This window comes from Sciurus carolinensis, chromosome 8, assembly GCF_902686445.1.
Source record: "Sciurus carolinensis chromosome 8, mSciCar1.2, whole genome shotgun sequence".
NCBI classification, from domain to species: domain Eukaryota; kingdom Metazoa; phylum Chordata; class Mammalia; order Rodentia; family Sciuridae; genus Sciurus; species Sciurus carolinensis.
Window position 1 is genome coordinate 6,459,433 of NC_062220.1, and position 24,047 is coordinate 6,483,479.

The following is a 24,047-nucleotide window of genomic DNA, read 5'->3' on the forward strand; positions in this document are numbered from 1 at the left end:
GTTGCTTTGATTTATTATGGTGAACCAATGTCCTCCTCAGACTATGTTTTTATGTATTTTTGTTATTCTCAGGCATTTATTCTTCTACTTGGAAATTAAAATCACTTGTCAAATTTAAAAAGAAAAAGAAGAAAAGTCCTACTGGTAGTCTAGTTGAAATTGTCTTCCATTTGCATGTTAAGTTTGAGAGCATTGGTAAATACTTCAGGATGCTGACCAGTTCAAGTTCAGAAACCGTAAAAACAAAAGAACTTCATTCAGGGTCCAGGAACCGCGACTTGGGAAAACAAAGATTCAGACGTTTAGAATGGGTGCTGAGTGCTCCAGCGACACTCGGATTGTCTGACTTGTCTTTGAAAGGGAAGGAGAAGCTGAAAAGAATGGTTACTGGTGTGGAGAAGCTGTCCTGACGCCAGGGTGCGTCACCCGGCCACCCATGATTGACTGCAGTGCTCTGTCTAGGTGGAAAGGCAGCTTATCATCCGCGACGGGTGCTCGCTGCAACTTGCAATGGAAGCTGTTGGTGGCTTTGCAGGCCTGGCCCAATTCACTGGTCAGCTTTCCTATGTCACTGTCTCGGGGCCAGGTGGAGTTCCCTTTCCCAGGAGGCACTGGTCATGTATGTAGAGCCTTAATGTCCTCACAACTCCATTTTAAAATGAGCTCTGAATGTTGCTTTTTATCATAATTTACCTTTGGATTTCACAAAACACAAGAGACTTGAAGCCATCTTGTCTCCAAGAGAGTGGGCTTGCCATTCACGTTAGCTATTGTAGTGAAAGTTAATACCATTTGTGTTTTCACTAGGATAGGAGATACATTTCTTTAATTTAGATGGTGGACTGAAAGCTACAAAACTGTGAGCCAAAAGAAGCCGTTCCTCTATATAAGCTGATTACTCAAGTACCTCATTACAGTAACAGAAGCTTCCTAACACAGTCACTAAACAGAAGCCACTCAAAACATGACATTCATTAAAATTGTTTTGATTATCTCAAATATGTTCTTTCTCTTTGATTACTAAATAGTGGGGAGACACTGCCCACATTTCAGAGAGAAAGATAAATGTTACTCATTGCCATCACTTCCTGGGCCTCAGAGAAGCCTGGGGAAGGTCTACGTATGTTCTAGAAACTCCACAGTCTGTCTTAGAAGAAAGGGGAGGTGTGGTGAGGAAGGGTTGTTGGCCAAGAGGAGCGAAAGATGAAAAGCAGGGATTCCAGCCCTCCTGTGGTAATGTCTGTAGAAAACACAAGACAACAATGACTCAAAAAATAAGTCTGAAGTCCCTGGGAAGAGACCCAAGGCATGCAGACACACTTAGGGACTTGGCGCCTCAGGCGAGGGCACCACACAGGTCCCACACGGGTTACTGAGGTTACTCCCTGAGGTTACTGCCCAGTCCTGCTGATCGCAGACAGCACTCAGGCTGAAGTTCAGGGACCTGGAGAGCAAGAAGATGGAGTTTGGGTGACCAGAGGAAGGGGGAGATGGTGGAGAAGACCCCCTCCCCAAAAACGTCAAAAGGCAGAGATGGGGGAAGGTGACAAGATTCTGTATTTGAACTAGGTTCAAATCCTTGGCTGGCCCTGGACCAGGACAGGGCAACCTCCAGAGAATCCAGAGGAAAACTCAGGTAGGCATCAGCAGCTGCCCAGAGCGATGGGAATGTGACATTCCCGTTGGTCAGGTGAGAAGGTCTCAGGAAACGTGGAGATCTCCACTGGACACCTACAGGTCCTGCTTCAGGAGTAAGAACGGCATCGCAAGGAAGAGATTTGCTCCAGAAGGAAGAGCACAAGGAAAGCAGACCCTTGCTAAATCCTTGAAACCGAGTCCTCCCAGGTCCAGGCGAGGCAGGAAGGTAAGTGCCCGCCAGCACAAACTCAGAAGAAAACAACATCCAGAGCCATGATATGTTATCCACCATATCTGGAACACTGTTAAAAATTCTTCTTTCATAACATAAAGATATAAAGCTATAAAATTTCCCCTCCACGCATGTTCACATACATCTCACAGATTTTCATAGATTCTATTTTTATTATCATTCTGCTTAAAGTATGTTCTACTCTCCTTGTGATATCTTTTTACACTCATGGGTTATTTAGAAGTGTATGTTTAAGTTCTAAATGTTTATTTTCTAGAAACTACTGCATTCGACACAGTGGCCATGACCCACCATGGCTACTGAGCACCTGCAGAACTGCTGCACTTGAGAAGTTGCAGTTTCAATTTTATCTAGTTATAATTAGTTTAAATTTAAAAAGGAAGCAGGATAAATATCTTGGCATGAAACCCGACTTTACTGTTTTGGTGGAAACATCTCACTCTAACTGTTGTGTCACCAAGAGATTGCTGTTGGGCGCTACAGGTGTATTACCACATGGGTTGCATCTAGTCTCACATGGAAACAACTCACTGTACAATTCAATGTCAATGGCTTGCTTCCTTTTGAATAATCTTCAAGGCTCCGATAGAATGTCTTTGAAAGTCTATTTGTAAATATCTAAATATTTTATGTAGATAGCACAAGTTACACTATATCTAGCTACATGGAAATTGAAAATTAAACTTAAATACTAATTATAATTTTATTTATAATACAATTACATTAATTTTAGTTTAAATATAAGTGTAAACAAATTTTTAATTTAAAAATGAAAGCATATTACAGATGCAGGTAAGTAAGCTAGTATTTATGATGAACAGGAGACAGACAAACAGATCGGAAGATCTGTGGCAAATTTCATGATGAATAACAATTGCAATATTCAGCTGTACAGAAAAACCCTTATCTATAGTGTTTTAATAAGTGGAAAGGTGGTCAAGTATACCATATCAAGAGATTTTTGTGTGTGCGCACGGTACTAGAAATTGAACCCAGGGCCTTGCACCTCTTAGACAAGTGCTTTACCACTAAACTACGTTCCCAGCCCTGAAGAGGTATTTTCAGCAAATACACAGAGAGCTTGGCAGAAAGCTTCATCTGAAGCTGGACTTGGTGGCACATACCTGTAATCCCAGCAACTCAGGAGGCTGAGGCAGGAGGATCTCAAATTCAAAGACAGCCTCAACAAAGGTGAGGCACTAAGCAACTCAGTGAGACCCTGTCTCTAAATAAAAATACAAAAATAGGGCTAGGGATGTGGCTCAGTGGTTAAGTGCCCCTGAGTTCAATCCCTGGTGCCAAAAAAATAAAAAACTTCATTTGAATAATAAAAAGCACAATTGATAAAAATTAGTCACCTAGAACCAGAATTAAATGTTCACCAAAAAAATTCTAAGCACTTTTTAACAGAATCTGAGCTTGTAATTTGACCACTTTTAAAACAGCTTTGATTCTTGCACAAAAAGGAAACCATTTTTAGTTGGAAATAGGGTCAAATAAATTATTACTTCAGTTATGGAAATTTTGTTGGAAAATAAGAGGAAACAACTAAAAAAAAAAAGTACATGAAATGCAAAAGATCTTCCACTGGAGCACAAAAAAATTGATCACAGAGGCAAGAGTTTCTACTAATGTCAAACACTGATTGGAAATTGGAAATTCTGCCAGCATTTTTCAACAGAGCTAGATGAGAGGCGTGATGTGAGAGACCTTGTCCAATGAACACGTTGGGAACGTTTTGTTATAAAATATTTCCGAATTCATAAAAGACTTTGTATGTTCAGGACAAAACATGGATTAGTGGTATAGATGGTTCTAGACCTTTTGACCTCTTCCAGAGGAGCTCAGCTACGGTTTGACACCCCCCATGATGTAACTAACAGTCTCGCTCTCAGTCTCTGAATCCTGCCATTATTTTGCCTTCATTGTTTCCAAAGAGCATTTGGTCTTCTCCCACTTGCACAGCGGATTCAGTACCTGAAGCCCATCTAGGTACTGAGAGTGGATGTGGAGCCTGGCCATCCCTTGGAGGGCTGGGAACACAGAGACCTGGGGAGCTCCCTGGGGCCCTGAGCTGGATGGCTTCAGGCTCCTCTGCTGGGCCACGCAGCCGCAGTCTATGCAGTCTCTATGCTCTTGCTGCCAGAGTGTGGTCCTCCTGCTTGTCCACGTCCAAATCTCCCACGTGCTTCTTGTTGGCTGTGCGTCTCGTGTGGTCTTTGTGGAGAAAGGGTTAATGAGAAGTGTCCTTCCCGGCTCCTTCTCAGAAGACAGGAGAACCAAGGAGGCCACATTTTCAAGATTGTCGGTGCAGCTGAAGAAGGCCAAGCTGGAAAAATTCCTGCGCGAGCAAGACCAACAATCTAAAAACAGTTTAACCTGTTTACACTGCAAACATAGGTGGGCCATTTCTGGTAAATATTTCAAGTTAGAAACAAAACAACCTCAGCTGAGCATGGGAGCCAGCAGTATTATGTGACTAGGGAATTTCCAATAAGGTAAATTTTTTTTTTTTAAAAAAAGCAATTTTGTAACTCAACCAATCCAGTTATTTCTTTATTTTGCTTCTGGATTCACCCTATAAAATATTTGTATGTATCTATACATTGTCATCAGACTGTCCATCACTTTCAGTGTGACGTTTCCCAATTCGTGAATTGCCTCTTACTCAGATGAACTTTTAAAAGGCTTTTTATTGTATCTAGTTTACCTTTTTTAAACAACCTTCAATTGAACTTTCTCTAGAAGCATTTCCTGTCCCTTTGAAGACAGTTGCTCTCTTTGATACTGTATGGCCAGGACAAAAGAGTTACCATGGTGGATTTTAATTGCTCTTTGTCCCTCCCCCGTAGCAGCTAGCAGAGTGCTTGTCCTGGTTCACCATGCTGACAAGTTCCCAGAACTCATGAAGCTCTTGCTAAATATTTTCTACCCACCTGGTGGCTGCACATCCCCCACCCCGGGGAAGTCTGGTGGTAGTTGGCTCAGGCTGCAGCCCTGCAGCAGGAGAGTCTGAACTCCTCCCTCCTTCTGGGTTTCTGAGATCACTCGCTCAGCTCCCCCTCCCCAACCTAGGCCCATCCTCTGTCTCTTTTATTTCATTTCATGCGAACTTGAAGTCGCGCTCTCTGCCTGGTTCCACCACCTCGTCCTATGTTCGGCATCTGGTAGGCGTTAGCAACTGGCCTGGCAAGTCTGAGCCACGGGCAACACTGGGCATTCCAAGGCTCCAGGCGTGAGCAGAGCTCAGATCTCTGATGAACTTCTGGTTTTCTGAATCAACAACCAAAGAGACGAAACCTGGGACACATGTTTGATTGCTTATTCTTCTGCCTTCCTCTCTGGGTCCTTTCCCCAGGGAGCAGAGTGGGGACTCCTATATCTTACCACTGAGATTTCTTCTAAGTTAAATGTTATTGTCCAGTGAGGGAAACGGGGCCTTGGTACCAATATAACATTGGAGAAGGGATAAAATATAGGTAATCTATTCTGAAGAAAATGCCCAGGCTAACAAGTATCACCAGACCTCCCAAAGGCAGAGGGAAGTGCAGTCACCAAAAGGTAGGAAGTATTCAGAGTGCTTCATGGCAGCATGGTGAACGAGAATGAGCACTCTACCAGCTGCTACGGAGAAGGCACAAGAGCAATTAAAATTCAAGGCGGTAATAGTTTGTTCTGGCCACACCTGGCATCAAAGAGAGGAAATGCTTCCCCAAGAAAATCCAATCAAATGTGGATGCTTACATGTGAATTGTTTAGCTGGGCCAAATCTTCTAAGTATGGCTCTCTTGCTTCTCTGAATCACAGAAGGAACTTGGAAGGACATTTCTCATCACCCCTTACCCTTGTGGTCCGGGTGGAATTTGGCCAACGAGAGGCACTCAGGTGACATTTGGACATGGACAAGCAGGAGGACCACACTCTGGCAGCAACAGCAGAGAGACAGTGGACAGACCACAGCTGTGCCTCCCAGCAGAGGAGCACCTGAAACCCCCAGCTCAGGGCCCCAGGGAGCTCCCCAGATCTCTGTGTTCCCAGGTCTCCCAGGGATGGCCGGACTCCCACATACACTCTTTTATTTTAGCAATTTTATTTTCTTATAACTTTATTTTATTTGTTTATTTTTTTAATGTGCTGCTGAGGATCAAACCCAGTACCTCACATGTGCGAGGTAAGCGTCCTACCATTGAGCCACAACCCCAGCCCCCCACATCCACTCTTAATACCTAGATGGGCTTCAGTGTTCCTAACTGAATCCTCTGTACAAGTAGAAGAAGATAAAATGCTCTTTGGAAACAATAAAGGTGAAATTATGGCACAATTCCCAACCGAAACAACATGGTCCAGTAATCCTGGATCATAGAATATAAGAGCAAGACTGTTATAGCATAAGGATGTGTGTCAAACACTAGCTAAACTATGTGACAGGTGCTGAATATGTCCCTCTAAACCCATGCCAATTTTTGTAGGTCTTGAGGGCTTTTCCTTCATGATTAATTAATGCAACTTTGAAAATGACTAACTAACAGTAGTGGATTCACTCCCTTCTACCTTTCTATCATGTGAGGAACAGCATTCTTCCCCTCCAGAGGATGCAACAGTCAAGGCACACCTTAGAAGCAAAGAGTAGGCTCTAACCAGACAATCAAGCCATTCAGAGTCTTGATCTTGTATTTCCCAGTCTCTGGAATTGTGAGAAATATATTTTTTCTTAATAAATTACCCAGCCTTGGGTGTTTTGTTATAGCAGCAAGTGAAGTCAGGGGTTTAAAAATTTTTTAAATATGCACCGCTGAATTGAATTTTTAGCTTTGAATTTACATCTTTTCATGAGTTTGGAAATACTTTAATTCAAAAAATATCTGGAGTTTTGTCATTCCTAAGGATAATCGATAAAATTTTCACCTCAGAGTTGTTCCCTCTTGATAGTATCTGTCAAGTCACACTTCTAATCTATCACTAAGGAAAAGTACTTATCAGCATCCAATTTTAAATCAATTAATCTATGGTAATATTTATAAAGGTTTTGTTTTTCATGGGCAATTGTAATGGTGTCTTAATGGAAGATCTTTCATGTTTTGTAAAAATTTAAATTTTTAGTCTTTCCCCCAATTTCCCAACAAAACTTTCCATAACTAAATCAACAATTTCTTTGACCACCTCTTTAAATAAAAATTTGGACCAACATGCATGGAGAAATTTTATAGCTTTATATTCTTATGTTAACAAAAAGAAAGTTTTAAAATTGAAGATATGAGTTTACATCTTAAAATGAACAAAAGCAGAGCAGTATACACGACTGTGGTCCAGGACCTTACCTAATTGGGGAACCCTGGAGGCATTGCCAGGAATAAGCCAAGCATGCCTACCATCTCCACCACGGTTCACCTTATAATGGAGGCATTAGCCAATGCAATCAGACAAGATAAATCAATTAGGCACATAAGGATAAAAAAAGAAGTGATAAACAAGCTGTGGAACAACTATGTGATAGAAAACGAGTAAGCAATAAAAGGAATTGACTATTAATATGTCTAACTTGGGTGATTCTCAAAAGCATTATACTAAGGTAAGTGAAACCAGTCTTGAAAGAGACTTTGTTTCACTCTTTCACAGATTCCCAGGGTCTGATCTAAAATCTACCATGAACTACAAACAATAAATATATGAATGGATAAATAGGTATAAACTCTTGACAGAAGGAAATGTGCCTCATTCTCCTCTCATATTAATCTGTCTGCCTTCTCCCTGGGGAGGAAAACAGACAACACTCTCTCCAAGTTTTTCACATGGGCTTCTCATTTCCTAGCTGCTTCTCAAGGGAAGAACCTTCTTCTTTGCCTCATATGTAGCATTAACTTAAACACAAGGGAAAGAATAATTAAATTCAAGTTACACCAAAAATAATCACCTCAATTAAAGACTGTTTTCATATAAAACCTATATTTACTTTTCCTTGAGAGATCTATGTGGCTTTTTGTTCAAATATTTGCTGCACAAGGTTGTAACACGATAAGATACTAATGTCTCAGAATTTTGGCTAAAAGTCCAGTGATGGGAATATAGACAAAGGACATTCTGCAGAGCAAGATGGAAGATGTCTTCCTCTGAGTGACCATTTCTGAAGGAATCATGTGCTTTCTTTGTGTGGTCCTTCTCTTGCCATGGATCCTTTGCTAACTTTTGTTAAATGTGCAATCTAAACACATGTGTGCTTCAGGGAAATATTGGAGAGTTACATGTTCTCTCTAGGGCATGTTGTGGAGAAGCCAATGTCAAGATGACAGGGCAAGGAGAGTTGGCAAATGTGACCACCAGGACATGCTGATGAAGCATGGGAACATGCTTTGGGGATTCTGAGAAATTCCGAGGTGAGGAGAACCCAGTAGTAAAATAGAAAATGAACGGGGACTTCAACTGTTGTCCTCTCCATGTTAAAGGAAATTTTTTTCACCAGGAAAACTGCAGAAGTCTGAGAAACATTGGTTACACACAATTTCTATCACTGCAAACGAAAAGTCAAGGGGACTGTGGTCTTTGGTCAGTAGAAAGGTGGAGGATGTAGCTCTAACCCTTCAGGGAAAAGGAGGAGCCCAGGTGCCATGGGGGTAGACCAAGCCCAGCTCTAAAATCATCTTGAACTTTCACCAAAAAGTAAAATCCATTCTGTATTATTGGAAGTATCTGAGGTTTCTTCCAAGACAAAACAGAGTCCAATTCTGCACAAACAGGTGAGAACTGAAAAGTTTTATTATCATAATAATAAACAAACAATTCAGCTGGGTAGGAACACAAGTATGGATAACCTGCCAAGCATTAAGTACTCAAGGTGTGAGGTGAAGGCCTGGGGTGGGAACAGTTGGTTGTTTCTCAAGAAAAGGACAGCTCTGGTTATTCACCAAGCTGTTAAAGCTGAGGTGGGTCAGAGAGCCGACAGATACACCCACCATACCAAACCTGATACCCTTATTGGTTGAAAGCTGTCTTTTGTGCTTTCTGGCTTTTGGGGATCATTACCGAGTTGAGTTCTGAGAGATCTGTTTTCCAAATAACTCTTTGTTCTTTGGAGAGCAGATATAAGGAACAATTTGATTCCTTCTATGAAATCTATAATTAAACAATTTGACATTCACTGAGAGAAAACTATCTCCATCTGTAAGACTGCTTAATGCAAACAAAGAATTAAGTTTTCTAACAAACTATATGGGCGAGATAATCATTACCACCCTACAGGCAAAGGTAAGTGTGTAGAAGCTGCAGACAGAGACTATCTACCCATCTAAAGGAATTTGGAGGAGAAACTTTTACTAGAAACTCCTGGATACAGCTTGGGCTAATGTTCTTTGGTCTCCTACATTCCCTTCTCCATGTCTCTAAGGAAGCATTCACTGGTAACAAGCATCATTATTTTTACTTTCGAGCAAAATGAGAATTTGTCCCTCTCCTGATAAATCAAACATTGCCTGTTGCCATGGGTGAACTTCACTGCACTCTGCTCCTGAGAGGCCGAGATAGAAACTAGAGCTCTCTGACTTTGGTAAACAAGTCACAGGGGGAGGGTCATCGGGTGATAGTCAAAATATATAAATGCATTTTTCTTTAGGTTTAGTTTTCCAAAAACAGATGCCATAGAGAGGAAGCAAGCCCCCAGACTTTCAAGATTAATTCAACTATACTACTGAGGTTCTCAGCCTCCGCTCGGGCATTCTGCTGCCTCAAAGCCCAGACAGACTCCCTTTCCAGTAGCCTCCTCTCCATTTGCCCCTTTCTCTTTTCCTGCTCTAACTTACTTTCCAGGCTTTTGATTTTCTCTTCATACTCCTCTCTTATCTGTGCTCTCTCTCTCTCCAGCTCTGCTCTGTAACGTTCTTGGATTTCTAGGATTTGCTTCTGAATTTCCTCCTCAGCCCTCTGGTACACCCTATTGGTGTAGTATCTCCCTTTGGTCTTCCTCACCATGTGCTGGACCATGGTCAGCAGCTGCGCCCTCTGTTCCTCCTGCTCGGCTCCTGTGGCCTTGTTGTTGAATGCACAGTAGCGATGACCGAACTGGCCCAACAGCTGTTGAATGTCTTCTGGAGCGTCCTTTAAGTAATCGTGGAAATCGGTGCCCTCCAAGTCATCTCTCCGGGTGAACAAGAGAATCATGAAACTTCTGGCACTGTCGCCAAACATCTTTAGGATCTTCTCTATGGCCTTGCGCTCTTCCATGGTGTGACGGCCCAGCGGAATCACCAGGACCAGAGCGTGAGGCCCTGGGGAGGTCAGGAGGACGCAGCGCGCGATCTCCCTGCCTGTGTCAGCATCCTGTTCCTCGGGGTCGAAAATGCCAGGAGTATCAACCACAACGACTTCGTGTCCGTTCCACATGCTGCTCTTCTTCTCACAGGTCTTAGTAATGGATTTTGCTGCAATTCCAGATTTAAATGCTTTCTCTCCAAGGATGCTGTTCCCTGTCGCACTTTTTCCCGCTCCAGTTTTACCAATTAAGACAATTCTCAGTTGGGAATCGCTGTGACCTTGGTTTCTGGGCCCTGGGACATCAATGAAATAGACACAGTGTTAGAATCTACCTCCAGCTATTTCCCATGCCAAGTCCCCTACCCCACGCTGCTCTCTGTTACAGGCTGTGGGCTTCTCCCCACTGCCAGCCCTGTACTCGTAGGGTCTATAGATAGCCTTCTGGGTCAGTGTCCATCCTGGACAACTGGTACCTCCCTTGATCTCCCATCTTCATGCTTTCTTTTCAAGATTCCTTGAACTCCTTACTGTGACCGTATGTGGCTTTCAAGCCCATAGAGGAGGAAATAAAGTGGTTTCAGAAGAGAACTGTGAGCTGCTGCTGAGAGCTTGAGGTCATTTAGGAAAGAGCACAAAACTTGACTTTGGAGCTTCTACAGTGGCAGATTGATTTTCCCAATTTATATGCCAAATGGTGCTTCCCAGCATGGAGCCAGTTAGCGGGGTTTACACAACCCATCACTATTTTTATGGAAAAGTTTCCTGTGTTTGAGATTCAGAATCCTGAGATGAAAGAAATACATTTCCGAAAGCTCTATGTCTGAGAACACTGGATACAGGAAGGCGAAGGTTATCTAAGGAAAAATGTGGTGGAAGTTCACATCTTTATTTAATTAGCATCGGGGTGGAAGACACCATCCTTGGAATCTCCTGGGAGCACTGGCCTCCTGGCCATGGGAAGGGGAACAGGAAAATTAAGGCAGGTGGGATGAAGGGCACCAGAGCCTGGCTGCAGCACTGCCACAGTTTGCCAGTGTCCAGAGTGCTTGGATGGCGATCCACAGGCTGACTGCCCCAAATCGTTCCCATCCCTGTGTGCAGGCCTCTTTGGGATCTGGATTTGCAGCTCTTCCCACTAAGAGGCAGCCAGTGAATCTAGAGGGTCTGTGAGGCTTGCTTTGGACAGTAGCACAATGGAATGCCTCGTGCAAGCAGAAGCTCCAGAGGTGCTTATGTGCTGTGGTCACCTTCTCTTCCTGCTCTTCCTGCAATTGCTGTGTGAAGATGCCGGGACTGGCCTACTCCAAGACACCTTGCTCTGCCCAAGCCTGTTAACTACACACGAGTCCACGAAGCTATGGAGACCAAGACTCAAAAGCTGGCCCACACCCAAGACCTGTCCTGCTGACTCACAGAATTGAGAACCAACTAAACAGTTGATGTTTTAAGCTACTAAATTATGGGATTGTGGGATAGTTTGATAAATCAGTTCAACGGACACAATCAATTTCTATGCGTAAAAGGGTAAAGGGAGGGTTTTGTGATGTACACAGTCAGCCTGTTTAACTTGGGGGTTGTAGTGGGACTACCAGCAACAGGTAAATTAGGCACCTGATGAAGGATTGATGGCTCCCACATTTCTCCTTCTCAGTCCCCCTCCAGGCTGAAGGAAGGAGCAGAAAGGCAACCAGAGAGGCTTCCCAGTTATTGTGCTGTGTCTGCTTTGTGTGGAGCAGGAAGAAGAAACTGTGCTGGGCCCAGGACCAAGCAGAGGCCCTTTCCATTTCTCTCCCACTTAGCTGTTACGGCATCTCAGGCGGAGGGCAGGAAGAGACCAGGGTCAATGAAGAGAAACGAGGGACCAGGCTGTTCAGTTGGGGACTGGCTGTCAGAACCAGAGGGCCCCCCACCTCTGAGGTGCCCCCTTCCCAGCAGCCAGGCCTGGAACCCGAGCCTGTCTCACCATAGTTGGTCCCTGGTTGGCTGGGGTTGGAACTCACATCCTGGTACTGGGCTGCCATTATAGTTTGGATTCCTGTAGATAAAGAAAGAAAATCGTGTACTTTGGAGAAATGCAGAGCGACTGGAGTGTCTGATGGTGGGTTGTCAATGTTTTCTCTTACCTGTTCCTCTGGTTTCTGTTGCCTCATTTCCCAGAAGCTCACTTAACTCTGTTTTCAGCTTCCTGTCCTGGTTGCTGCATTTCCCCCCACTCACCTAAGCACCTGCAGGGCTTCCTTGGTGCTGGTTCTAGCCTGGGCCCCTCTCCCTGGTGGGCTGGCGTTGGGGTGCCTTTCACAGGCCATCTGTCGTCTACAGCCTCCTCGGCGTTCCAACCCTCGACTCTGCGCTTAACGTTCTCATTTGGCCTCTCAAACAGAAGCTGGCCAAAAGGGAGCCCCGCCCCCACCTCCCGCCATGATTCCTCCGCCGGGTAAACCCCGCCCTTCAGCCTGCGCTCCCGCCAAGCCCGGGGATCATCCGCTACTCTCCTCTCCTCACTCACCTCACTCCACCCTGAAGCCTGTTGAACTGCTTCCAAAAACCTCGGACTGGTTCATTTCTCTCCACCTTCCTGCACCTCCACTGCCATTGCTTTGCATGTATGGCTTTCCTAACTGATCGCCTTGCCTTCCATCCCTTTTCTAATCCACCAGTTGGAAATCTAAAATTTTACCTTTTTTTTTCCTTGCTTCAATTCCCTAGTTGCTTCCTACTGCCTTCAAAAAGCAGTTGAAATCCTCAGAATGACCCGGAAAGCGCTGCATGATAACTTCCTTCCCTCTCGTGGGTTTTAACACACCGGCTTCCTCCATGTTCCCAGAATCTCTAGCCTCTTCCCACCTTCACCCTCTGCGGAGCCCTTCCGTCTGCCTGGGGCACTCCCACCTCAGATGGCGCCCAGCGCAGGCCTGCTCCGCCCTCAGGCCTCCGCTCCCTGCAGCGCTCTTGCCCCCTCCACCAGCACCCCGACCTCAGGCCCGCTCCGGTGTGCACGCTGGCGGTTCACCCGAACTGCACCCCAGCGGTTCTTCCACGTCAGAAGAGGAAGCTGTGTGTAGGATGTTTTACCAACCCCACCCCTTGTACTACAAACTTTGCAATGGAAGGACAAATGTCACCCCTTTTATTCTCTGGGAACAAGCACAATATTGGACCAAGGGTGCTTCTCAATAAATGTTCACTAAATAAATGGCACGATCAACAATCCCTGAACTTCTTGCCCCTCTGATTGATCATGTTATTCAACCCCTGTCTACTCTGTAAACATGACAATTCTTTCCTTATTAGTCAACACTTGGTGGCATAGAAGCATTTTTTTTTAGTGTTTTCCTTCATTGCTACCCCTGAACATTTTAAAGAACTCTCATTGGTGCAGACTTGAACCAGGACAGGCTGAAAATGCTCCTCCTAAGGACAAGGTCAGCAGGCAGGGAGCCATAAACTATAGATTTGAAACAGAAAGTCAAGCACTTCTTCTGAAAAAAAGGGAAAAGGGGATTATGTAGGAATAGAGAGGTTCCTATAAACCTGGAAGAGAAAGCATGGAATTTTAAAAAATCAGCAGTGACCATAGAGTTGATATTGATGGTTGGCATTAGGAGGAGGGATAGGAGGTCAGCATTGGGAAAGCAGAGGGTTTCTGGGTGTTTGTTTTTGTTTCATTTTGTCTGGGGGACCAGGGACTGAACTCAGGGCCTAGAGGCACTTAACCACTGAGCCACATTCTTAGCCCTTCTCTCTCTCTCTCTCTCTCTCTCTCTCTCTCTCTCTCTCTCTCTCTCTCTCTCTCTCTCTCTCTCTCTCTCCCTGTCTCTCTTTCTCTCTTTCCTTTGTATTTTATTTCAAGACAGGGTTTCACTGAGTTCCTGAGGCTGGTTTTGAACTGGTGATTCTCCAGGCCCAGCCTCCCAAACCTCTGGAGATTATCAGCCTGGGTGATTCCTAAGACTCTGCTTCCCACACATGGACTCTCTAATGCTACTCTACTGATCCTAATTCAAAGGCAAAGCCAGGAGAAAGTGCTTTTGTGAGTGCTGAAGTTGGGGAGTTAATTTCTTCTGCTCTGCCTGAAGAATAAGCACCTGTCAGTCCCAGCTTCTCCTGAACTACCAGTCACACAGGGAGGCATATCCTTTCTCCTCCCTCCTGGGAAGAGCTCATTTCTGGATGAAACCAGTGTAACAGGTTCACTTGATGCTTTGACTATATCCCTGGTTGCTTTGAAACTTACATATTTTTTTCTTTTTCCCAATCTTTTCCCTGAACTTCTTCCTCATCTTTTCCTCCCTGATCTCCTTTTCCCTAAACTTCTCCCTAATCTTATTCCTGATCTCTCCTTCCTAATCTCATTTTCTCTGAATCACCTATTTAAAAACTCCCTGTTCCTGCTGATGCGCAGAATCACAGCCTCTGGAACAAGAGTCCCCCGTGTTTCTCATTAGCTAGCAAAGCAATAAATCTTCTTTTTCCTTTTTCTCAAAACCATGTCTTCATTATTGGATTGGCATCTGGGACAAGGACCCAGCTTTCAGTAACACCAGGAAGGGACAGTCTCTGAGGCAGCATGTCCCTAGCTCTGAGTAGACAGTTAACGGGGTCACAGGCCTCTGACTGCAGAGCCTCTGATCTTGACCTGGATGTCAGTTCCGGGGGCTGCGTACTGAGCTTTACGGATCTGCACCTCCCTTTCCAGGTCTCAGTGTTTTTCCCAACAGCCCCCAGAGCTAATTGGGCCCACTGACCCTACTTCAGCCTGGAAGAGTCAAGTTTATTATAAATTCAACAACCAGTGCAGTAATAATTTATTTGTAAGACAATTATCCTCTAAACAGTAACCCCTGAAAAAGACATTAATTTGTAGGGCTCAGACTTCAAAACAGATTACAATCTAAAATCAGCAACTATAGGAAACAGAAGCCAACAAGAAATAGATTCTAAAAGCAAGTTTGCCAAGAGGTTTAGGACATAGAGCCAATAGAGAGATTCCCTCCGCACCAAATTTAACATTTTCCTCCCCCAAACCGACCCATATTCGCTTACCTGGAAATTCTGGATCTTATACCCTTCTCTGAGTTTGCAGGCAATGCTAAGCCAGCATATTGAGGAGGAAGAGCAGAGAGGAAATGAGAGGAGGAGCTGTCTAAACTTGCTTGTGCAAGTTACCTGCCCACCTTACCCCTCAGTTGCACCAACAGAACTTTCTGTAGTGATGGGATTGTCCTGTGCTGTCCAGTCCAATAACCATGAGTCACATGTAGGTACTGAGTGCTTAAAATGTGAAAAGTGTAATTGCAGAACTGAACTTGAAAATTTATTTTGTATTAATTCATGTAAATTTAAATAGCCATATATGCCTAGTGGCTACATGCTGAACCTCACAAAGACTCTACACGAGTCATGTTGTACAATTCTGGAAAAATCTACTAGATCAAAACCAGGGAGTTGCTAGCTATTCTGAAGGACCCCTGGGTCCCTGGACCCACTGCTCAGAACAACAGGCCTCCCAGTCAACATTTGCTGCTAGTACCTCAGTCTTGGGCACTGATGTGAGAAGGAACAAAATCCTATTTCCAGCCGGGCGAGGTCGTACACGTCTGCATTCCCAGCAACTCAGGAGGCTGAGGCAGGAGGACTGCAAGTTCGAGGCCAGCCTCTGAAACTTAGGGAAGCCTTAAGCACCTTAGTGAGACCCTGTCTCAAAATAAAACATAAAAGGCCTGGGGATGTGGCTCAGTGGTTAAGTGCCCCTGGGTTCAATCCCTGGTACAAAAAAAAATAAAAAATAAAATAACAATGATAATAATTATTATCACACACACACACACACACACACACACACATTCACACATATATGTCCTATTTCCAGGGTGTTTCTGCTGAGTCATTTCTCAGAAACCAGAGAGACTGTGACTTGGATTCACTGAGCTGGTGCTTAGAACCATTTGAGATAGTCTACCACTGACCCCTGACACTGGTGTGTGAACATAGAAACTGTGGGCACTATAGTGGGAGTTCTAATTTTCCAACATACCCATTATTTTCCCAATAGAAGGGGTTCCAACTTGTCATTACACCCTGCAACTGAGACTTTACAGTTGTATGCTTACTTTTGCTTTACTTTGGTAATGGTACAAACTTCTAACAAGTCTAACAAGAAAGAAAAGATGAGACAAAAATTTCTCTGAGGACAAATTTCTCTAATTTCCCTTTTTTTCTTTTTTTATATTTTTTAATTTAATTTTTATTTTTCAGACTGCATATTGATTCATTGTACACAAATGGGGTACAACTTTTCATTTCTATGGTTGTACACAATGTAGATTCACACCATTCATGTAATCATACATATTCATAGGGTAATACTCTCTGTCTTAGTCTTCTATCTTTCCTTCCCCGCCCTTTAATCTCCCTTTAGATTTATTCTTTGACTTGCAGGTTATTTAGAAGCAGACAACTTAGTTTCCAAACATTTGAGTATTTCCCAGATATATTTCTCTTATTGGTTTTTAACTTCATCATTGTGGGAAAACATTGTATTACTTGAATGTGTTTACATTAATTAAGATGCTTGGTTGCCCAGAATAGGGGAGGTCTATCTTAGTAAATAGTCCATGTGCACTTGAAAATAATGGGTAGTCTGCTATTGTTAGGTGGAATATTCTATAAATCACAATTAGGTTGATTGGTTGGTAGTGTGATCAGGTCTTCTATATGCTTACTGTGTTTGTTTGAGAGAAGAAAATTGGAATCTCCAACTCTGATGTCTATTTCTTCTTCTAGATCTATCAATTTTTGCTTTGTGTATTTTGAAATTGTTATTAGAGGCATAACAGATCTAGATTGTCATGTTCTCCTTACTAACTGCTGCTTTGGTCATTGTGGAACTATGTTCTTTATTCCCAATGATTGCTTGCTCTGAAATACACTTCGTCTAATACTAGTATAGCAATACCAGATTTCCTTTCTCTTCTTTTTCCCCAGGGGAGGGACATGTTTTGGCACTGAGCTACATCCCCAGACCCTTCCAGATTTCTTTTGCTATTGTTAAGAAGAAGGTGTCTCTCCTTCTATCCTTTTATGTTTCACTTATGTCATCTTTATATTTAAAGTAGGCTCCTTATAGGTAGCACATAGTTGAGTCTACTTTTAACTCGGGCAATTAGATCTTTTATTTCCTAGCAGGGACTGAAACTAAGGGTGCTTAACCACTGAGTCACATCCCCAGTTCTTTTTACATTTTATTTAGAGACAGGGTCTCACTAAGTTGCTGAGGCTGGCTTTGAACTTGTGATCCTCCTGCCTCAGCTTCCTGAGCCACTGGGATTATAGGTGTGTGCCATCGCACCTGGTATAATTAGATCTTTTATACTTTATGTGATTAGTGATACAGTTTGGTTTAAATTTGTCATTTTACTATTTATTTTCTATTTGTCCTATGTATTCTTTGTTCCTTTTTTCCTATTTTCCTTCCTTATTTTGAATTGAAGCTTTATGATTTCATTTTTATCTCTTTTTGCTGGCTTGTTAGCTCCACTTCTTTGTTTTGTTCTCGGTGGTGGCTTTGGGTTTGTAGCATGCCTCTAACTCATCAAGTCTACCTTGGAGTACTAGCAAACCACTTCACGTATATGGTAGCAAAGGAAAATCTGCTTCTGCAAGGATTTTGATTCTCTAGTTTCTCTAGAAAAATGCTAAATTGGAGACCTCTGTGAGTTAATTTGACAGCCTTTCACCTTCTGGCACAGAATAACAGGAACCAGGTGGTGCTGGGACATGGGCACTGCTTGCCATGGCAAACCCCAGTCTCCTGGCTATGGGTCTCCCAGACCTTCCCCTCCCCTCCCCTCCCCTCCCCTCCCCTTCCCTCTCCTCCCCTCCCTTCCCCTCCCCTCCCCAGGTACCAGAGTGTGCAATAAAGGAGCGCACCATGCCTGACCCTTCAGGGACTTGGAAACAGAAACTTCTGTTGGCCTAGAATCTGGACGGCTATTATAAAAACCCACTGCTGAGTAACACCTCCCCACCTCAAGGGTGTTACAGTTTGGTTTTCAGCAATTTCTACACAGTTTGATATCTTTCTTTTGAACCCATGGTTCCCTTCTTCACACATATATAAATATCTGCACCACTTTATGAGAAATTATATGCCAAAGAAACCAGAGGATGGTTCACACTTCTTCCCCAGAAAGTCTGTGGCTTTCAACGGATGTCAGTCAATTTCCCAGCACCTTCTCATGGTATGAGGATGAGACTGCTGGTTGTAAACATGCCTGTGCAGAAAAACATCTCCTCCTGCCCCACCCCAGCCACTTCCTGTCTCATCTCCTTCACACACAGTTGTAGTCACCTCACAGGATAGAAGGTCAGGGTGCAGGGGCCATGTCCCCACCGCATATACAGCATGGTGCTCAGAACGGAGAAAGCCTGGGAAAAGGAAAAGTGTCCCAGGGAGATCTCGGAATTCTGAACTGGGCTCAGGACCTGCCTGGGGCATCTCTTTGGGCTGATCTGGCCAAAGGGAAAATATTCTGCCTCCCACATGGAGAGGAGACCTAGTTACGGATGCTCAGTGCTGTCTTGCACTGAGTGAAACAACCAGTACAATAAGTGGGAGAAAGTTGTATTTTACTTAGAATCCTGAGAATGGAGTTTTAAAAGCCTAAATTGCTTTTAGAAAATATAGCAGGTTTATTATCAAATTCATCAAGATCATTTTTGATATCGCTTATTTCGAAACAACTGCAACTTGAAGCGTTCATGAGAATACGCACTGACCGTGATGGTTCTGCGTAAATTCGGACATGGGAAAGCAATTTGCACATTCTCTCTGGTTATATTTTATTTCCTTTAAACAAAAAGATCAGGGATTTCAGAATCAAGACAAGCAATTGGTCACGTGCTGGCCATTCTGCAAAATGGATTAACGTAAATCTTAGACCACAGGCAAACCTCTTTCTGCAAACCCCCTTTGGGTGAGAATGGAGTCAGATTACAAAACCATGGTGTTAACGAGAACTCACGTATGAGATTTACCCACATTTCTAGAAGGCAGAGAGAGGTGAGGCTGCGTGGGCAGAACCTCCACATCAACATGAGCTCAGAGAAGCTGGAGCTGAGGTGGCCATAGAGGCTGTGTCTCAGGGAGGTCCAGGGGTCTGCAGGCTGGAAGCCGATTAGGAGATCTGCACGTGGAACAGTGGACCCATGACCCTCTCCCTCCCCACATTCCAAAGTACCTTTCCCCAAGGAGATCATCAGAAGGTTCTTTTCTGAAGACTAAATCCTCCCAGAGAAACCCTCGCCATCTGGCCCTCAGGGCTCCTTCCCAGGGCTGCCTGCACCTGTGCGAGGCCTCAGGTACACACCTGTCCGCCATGCAGCTTCTAGTTAGCGTCTCCGATAATTTATCCTTAAATACGAAAAGACAACCAACCAGAGCTGACATTTGAAGAAATAGTACATGAAAGAGAGAGAAGAGGTGAACTAAAGGGAAAAAAATAACCTGAAGAGAACTTCTCATTCAGAATGCAAAATCAGGAAAACCAAACATGCGACCTTAGCTATGAATCCTCCCCCTGAAATCAGCTAAAAACACTGCCCTGGTGAGCAGAAAAGAGACTGGGCCCTCACAGGCCTGGAGCTCGGCAGGGTGGGAACCTCGCTGGGGGGACGGAGGGAGGAAGCGGCTGGCCGTCTCTCCCCATGTTTCAGCAAACCCGGGGCTGTTCCCCTTGGCTTTTCTAAGCCTTAATGATATGAAAATAAGAGACAAGAAAGAGTCTCAAGGGGAGCGTCTAAAAGGGGTGTTCCTGCCATAAATCCCAAAAGGCTACTCCCTCAATGCAGGGTGAGCTGAAAGCCAGTGACCTCTAGTTAATGAAGGATCATTGAATTTTTTGTTTACAATGATCAGAATGCAATTTAAGGAGGCAAGATATGCTGAGTGCAGTGGCTTGTGCCAGTAATCGTAGTAACCTGGGAGGCTGAGACAGAGGGTCCAAGTTCAAGATCCACTTCAGCAATCTAGTGAGAGGCTCAACAACTGAATGAGAGCAGTCTCAAAAAAAAAAAAAAGACCCCAGGGGTGCAGCTCACCCCTGGTGAAGTGCCCCTGGGATAAATCCCCAGGACCTAAATAAATAAGCAGGCAAAAAATGACGGACAGAAAGAAAACAGAAAACAATAGGGTAGGTGAAATCTTTAAAGTGATTATAGTTCTTTTTTTTTTTTTTTTTTTCCTTAACTGGTGAGATTCACCAATGTACAAATTCAAGAAATCTAACAAATACCAAAGAAGAAAATTAAGGAAACTACAGCGCATCCCAGCAGGGAAAACATCTTAAAAGCTGCAGGAAAGAACAAAAACTGACCTTTGAGGGAGATGTAGTTTTAACTACGCTGGTTTCAATCTCACTCATCACCTACTATCCACATCTGCCTTGTGCTGAGACACATTTCTCTTTTGAGAGTTGCCGACTCTATTAAAAAGTACTGCGTTCCCACAGAAGGACCATTTGTTCATGTGTACAAGAGAAGCTTCACTCTTGCTGGAAGCATGCGCTCTAGTCTAAAGATGCATTTGTAGGCTACTTGATGTACTAATGATGTGAGGCTGACCAAGTTATTTAACCGGTCCAAGCTTTAATTTCCTCACCTGTAAAAGAAGCATTATACTTAACAATGCTATGGCATGGATATAACAGACACGAAATAAACTACTTTTTAAGTACCAAACATGTTGCCTTCCTCATAATGGGTACTCAATACATGGAATTACAGTTAAAACAACAACAACAACAACAACAACAACAACAAAAACTATGCTGGTTTCTTCAGAGTAACAAAGGAAGAGAAAATAATGGTGAACCTGAAGGACTTCATGTGAGCCGGGAGGTGAGGAAGCCAGTGTGGACAAACTGGCGAACACAGGGGCCAGATAAACACCTTTCAGACAACAAAGATTGAGAGCACTCGCCGCGAACACACCCTCAATAAAGGAATTTTGTGCAAGAGGACAGAGGAAGGTCGTCAGAGAGTCAACTGGAGAAAGAGAGAAAGGAGAGAGACAGAGTCCAAGGCTAGACAAACATGAACTGTACAAAATAACAGCAATACCTTCTAGGACTTAAAAAAATTAAAATACACAACAGCAGCAATACGTAGTTTGGGAAGCAGTGGGTATGGAATCAAAGGTTCTAAAGTAATTTACTGGATGAAAAGAGGATAAAAATATAGACTACTTTTAGATTTTGACAAGTTAAAATGTGTATTCTAATCGCAAGGTAACCACTAAATAATTAGGAAGAATGTGTATAACCTCTAAACTAGTAGATAAAAAGTAGCATGTAAAAAGCATGCAAACAATTCGAATGAAGACTAGGGGGAAAAAAGAAGAAGAAAGAAGTATGGAATAGTTTGTCTGTGTAGAAACCAAAGAATAAAGCTTCCCATGTGTGTCAAACAGAAACTATACTGTAAATGCACCCAATCCTCCAGTCTAAAAAAAATAAATAAATAAAGATTTTTGGAGTATGTAAAAAATTTGGAAACTTAAAAATTGAGAAAAGATGAAAGCAGAAATGCTGACAAACACAGCAACCCAATGCTAAACAAACCCCCAAAATCAAGCTATTTAAACTTTTCATTCAATATTTATCAATAACCTACAATGAACCAGGCACTGTGCTAGGCAACTGAACACACCAGTAAATAACAGCATGTGAGAATCTTGCCCTTCTGGATCTTCCAGTGTTTGGGGAAGAGACAGAAAGTAAACAAAATAAAAAAAAAAAGTTTGTAAATTATTAAATATGCTAGATGTTGACTTACACAAGCAAAAAGGTAACAAAGTATGATGAAGAAGATCAAGAGTCAGAGAAGGCAAGTTCAACTCTTTAACAGTGTGGGCAGGGAATAACTGTAATGATCTCTTTATGAAGATAAAACATGCTTTTATATTTATAGGTACCAAATAAGAGGCGTCACCTTCATAAAGGGAGTGACCGAATGACAAGAGCAAACATCTTTGTAAGTATACATCAGTGATGACAGATTTCAGCACATATCTCTCAGTCATTGCTAGAACGAGCAGATGATTTAATCAAAACTACCAAGAGGGCTGGGGAGATAGCTCAGTTGGTAAAGTGCTTGCCTTGCAAGCACAGGGCCCTGGGTTCGATCCCCAGCACCACCAAAAAAAAAAAAAAAAAAAAAAAAAACTACCAAGAATGATTAAGCAATGTAGTTCATCGACTTGACTTAACAAACACACAATAGTCCCCTTCATCCTCAGAAGAGACCTCCCAAGACCTCAGATGGGTACCTGACATCCCAGAGTACCAAACCTTATACCGTATGTTTTTCCCATGCACCTGTACCTATGATAAAGTTTAGTTTACAGATTGGGCAGAGTAAGAGATTAACAACAATAACTAATCATATAATAGAGCAATTGTATCATTATGCTATAAAAAAAGTTATACGCATGTGGTCTCTCTCTAAAATTTTACCATACTGTGCTCACTCTCCCCTCCTCCTCTTCCCTGTAGTGAGGACGGGAAACTTAAACCAAGACAGCGAAACTGTGGATGGAGGACACTGCCATATGTAAAATATTTCATAGAACTTCAACCAGTGGTTTTCAAGAACACGGGGAACACTTGTGAATCTTGGACTTACGTTAGCTCATGAGGAAATGCTCTAAGAAAGTCATAGGACTGAAATAGCACAGATCATATTTCCTGACCACAATGTAATTAAATGACAAATAAATGTTTAGAAATTGGAGAACATAGTTCTAATAATTCATGGATGAAATAAAATATGATGATAGAATTGATAAATATATAGAACTAAAGGAGAATTAAAATACAGTTCATCAAAGTGTATGAGATGTAGCCACAGAAGTAAGTACAGATTAAATTTTAGCTTTAGGTGTGTATATTAGAAAAAGGATAAAGTTAATCTTTAAAATATATATCTTTTTTTTTTAATTGTAAACAAATGGGATACATGTTGTTTCTCTGTCTGTACATGGCGTAAAGGCATACCATTTGTGTAATCATAAATTTACATAGGGTAATGTTGTTTGATTCATTCTGCCATTTTTTCCCTTCCCCCCCTCCCCTCCCACCCTTCCCCTCCATCTATACAGTCCTTCCTTCCTCCATTCCTGCCCCCTAAAATATATATCTTAAGAAAAGAAGAAAGGTATCATAAAAACAAGAGCAAGACACAAAGTGGGATAAAATGTTGCAAATCATAAATCTAATGAAGAACTTGTATATATGAAACAGAACAAAAAAACCCAAAGTATGTAAAGAAGGCTTACAACTTATTAATAAAGGCAAGTTACTCTGTTGTAAAATAAGTAAACTCAACGAGCATTTCTGACATCCGGTAAACTACACTGTCTTAGACGGCGCAATTGGATACGTTTTGACGGACGTATGTCAGAGTGAAATGGACAGCACCGTCAAGATGCCCGTCAGTCCCCACAGCTTCCTCATGCCTTCTGTGACCCATCTCTGCCCACCCCAGTAACCACAGAGGCCACGCGCTGATGTGCATAATGTCTGTCCCTTGCCGTGGACATGCAAGTGGCTTAGGCCAGAGGCAAACCTGAGACCTCAGATCTGTCATGGAGGAGGGGACGATTTTCATCACCCTCATCCACACATTTGGCAACAGGGCAATTTGTCGACTCCAAATCCAGAGAATGGAAGCCAATTTAGAAGGAACTTTGGATTGTCAAGACCCTAGTTAGCAAGAAGAAAGCTGAGCACCCTCTTGGGTCTCTCGAAACATGAACTGGGGTGAAAAGTGCACTCTCCCCTTGGCCAGCGGGCTGACCAGCCCTGGAGGAAGGGACCAGCCCTGGGATGAGGTCTAGCACCTCAACCCCTCTGCTGCG

At 43.1% G+C, this 24,047-nt stretch overlaps 1 protein-coding gene across 4 annotated transcripts; it reads right to left on the reverse strand.

Annotated features, from left to right (window-relative positions):
• Positions 1-8,623: 8,623 nt before the first annotated feature.
• On the reverse strand, positions 8,624-15,257 carry Gimap4 (GTPase, IMAP family member 4). Of its 4 annotated transcripts, none has more exons than XM_047561347.1 (3): positions 15,176-15,257; positions 12,096-12,167; positions 8,624-10,425 (listed from the first exon to the last, which is right to left on the reverse strand). In XM_047561347.1, the coding sequence occupies exons 2-3, from the start codon at positions 12,151-12,153 to the stop codon at positions 9,497-9,499; spliced, it is 987 nt and encodes a 328-aa protein (XP_047417303.1). In that variant the 5' UTR covers positions 12,154-12,167; positions 15,176-15,257; the 3' UTR covers positions 8,624-9,496. The 4 variants fall into 4 exon arrangements, with proteins under 4 accessions (XP_047417303.1, XP_047417305.1, XP_047417306.1 ...); XM_047561349.1 differs by lacking the exon at positions 15,176-15,257 and adding an exon at positions 12,810-13,603; XM_047561350.1 differs by lacking the exon at positions 15,176-15,257 and adding an exon at positions 12,639-12,789.
• Between the last annotated feature and the right edge of the window lie 8,790 nt (positions 15,258-24,047).

Excerpts from the sequence above, each read along its gene's own strand:
- Gimap4 (XM_047561347.1), bottom strand. The coding sequence starts at position 12,153 with ATGGCAGCCCAGTACCAGGATGTGAGTTCCAACCCCAGCCAACCAGGG. Across the intron at positions 10,426-12,095 it reads CCAACCAGGGACCAACTATG|GGCCCAGAAACCAAGGTCAC; the intron begins GTGAGACAGGCT and ends TTGATGTCCCAG.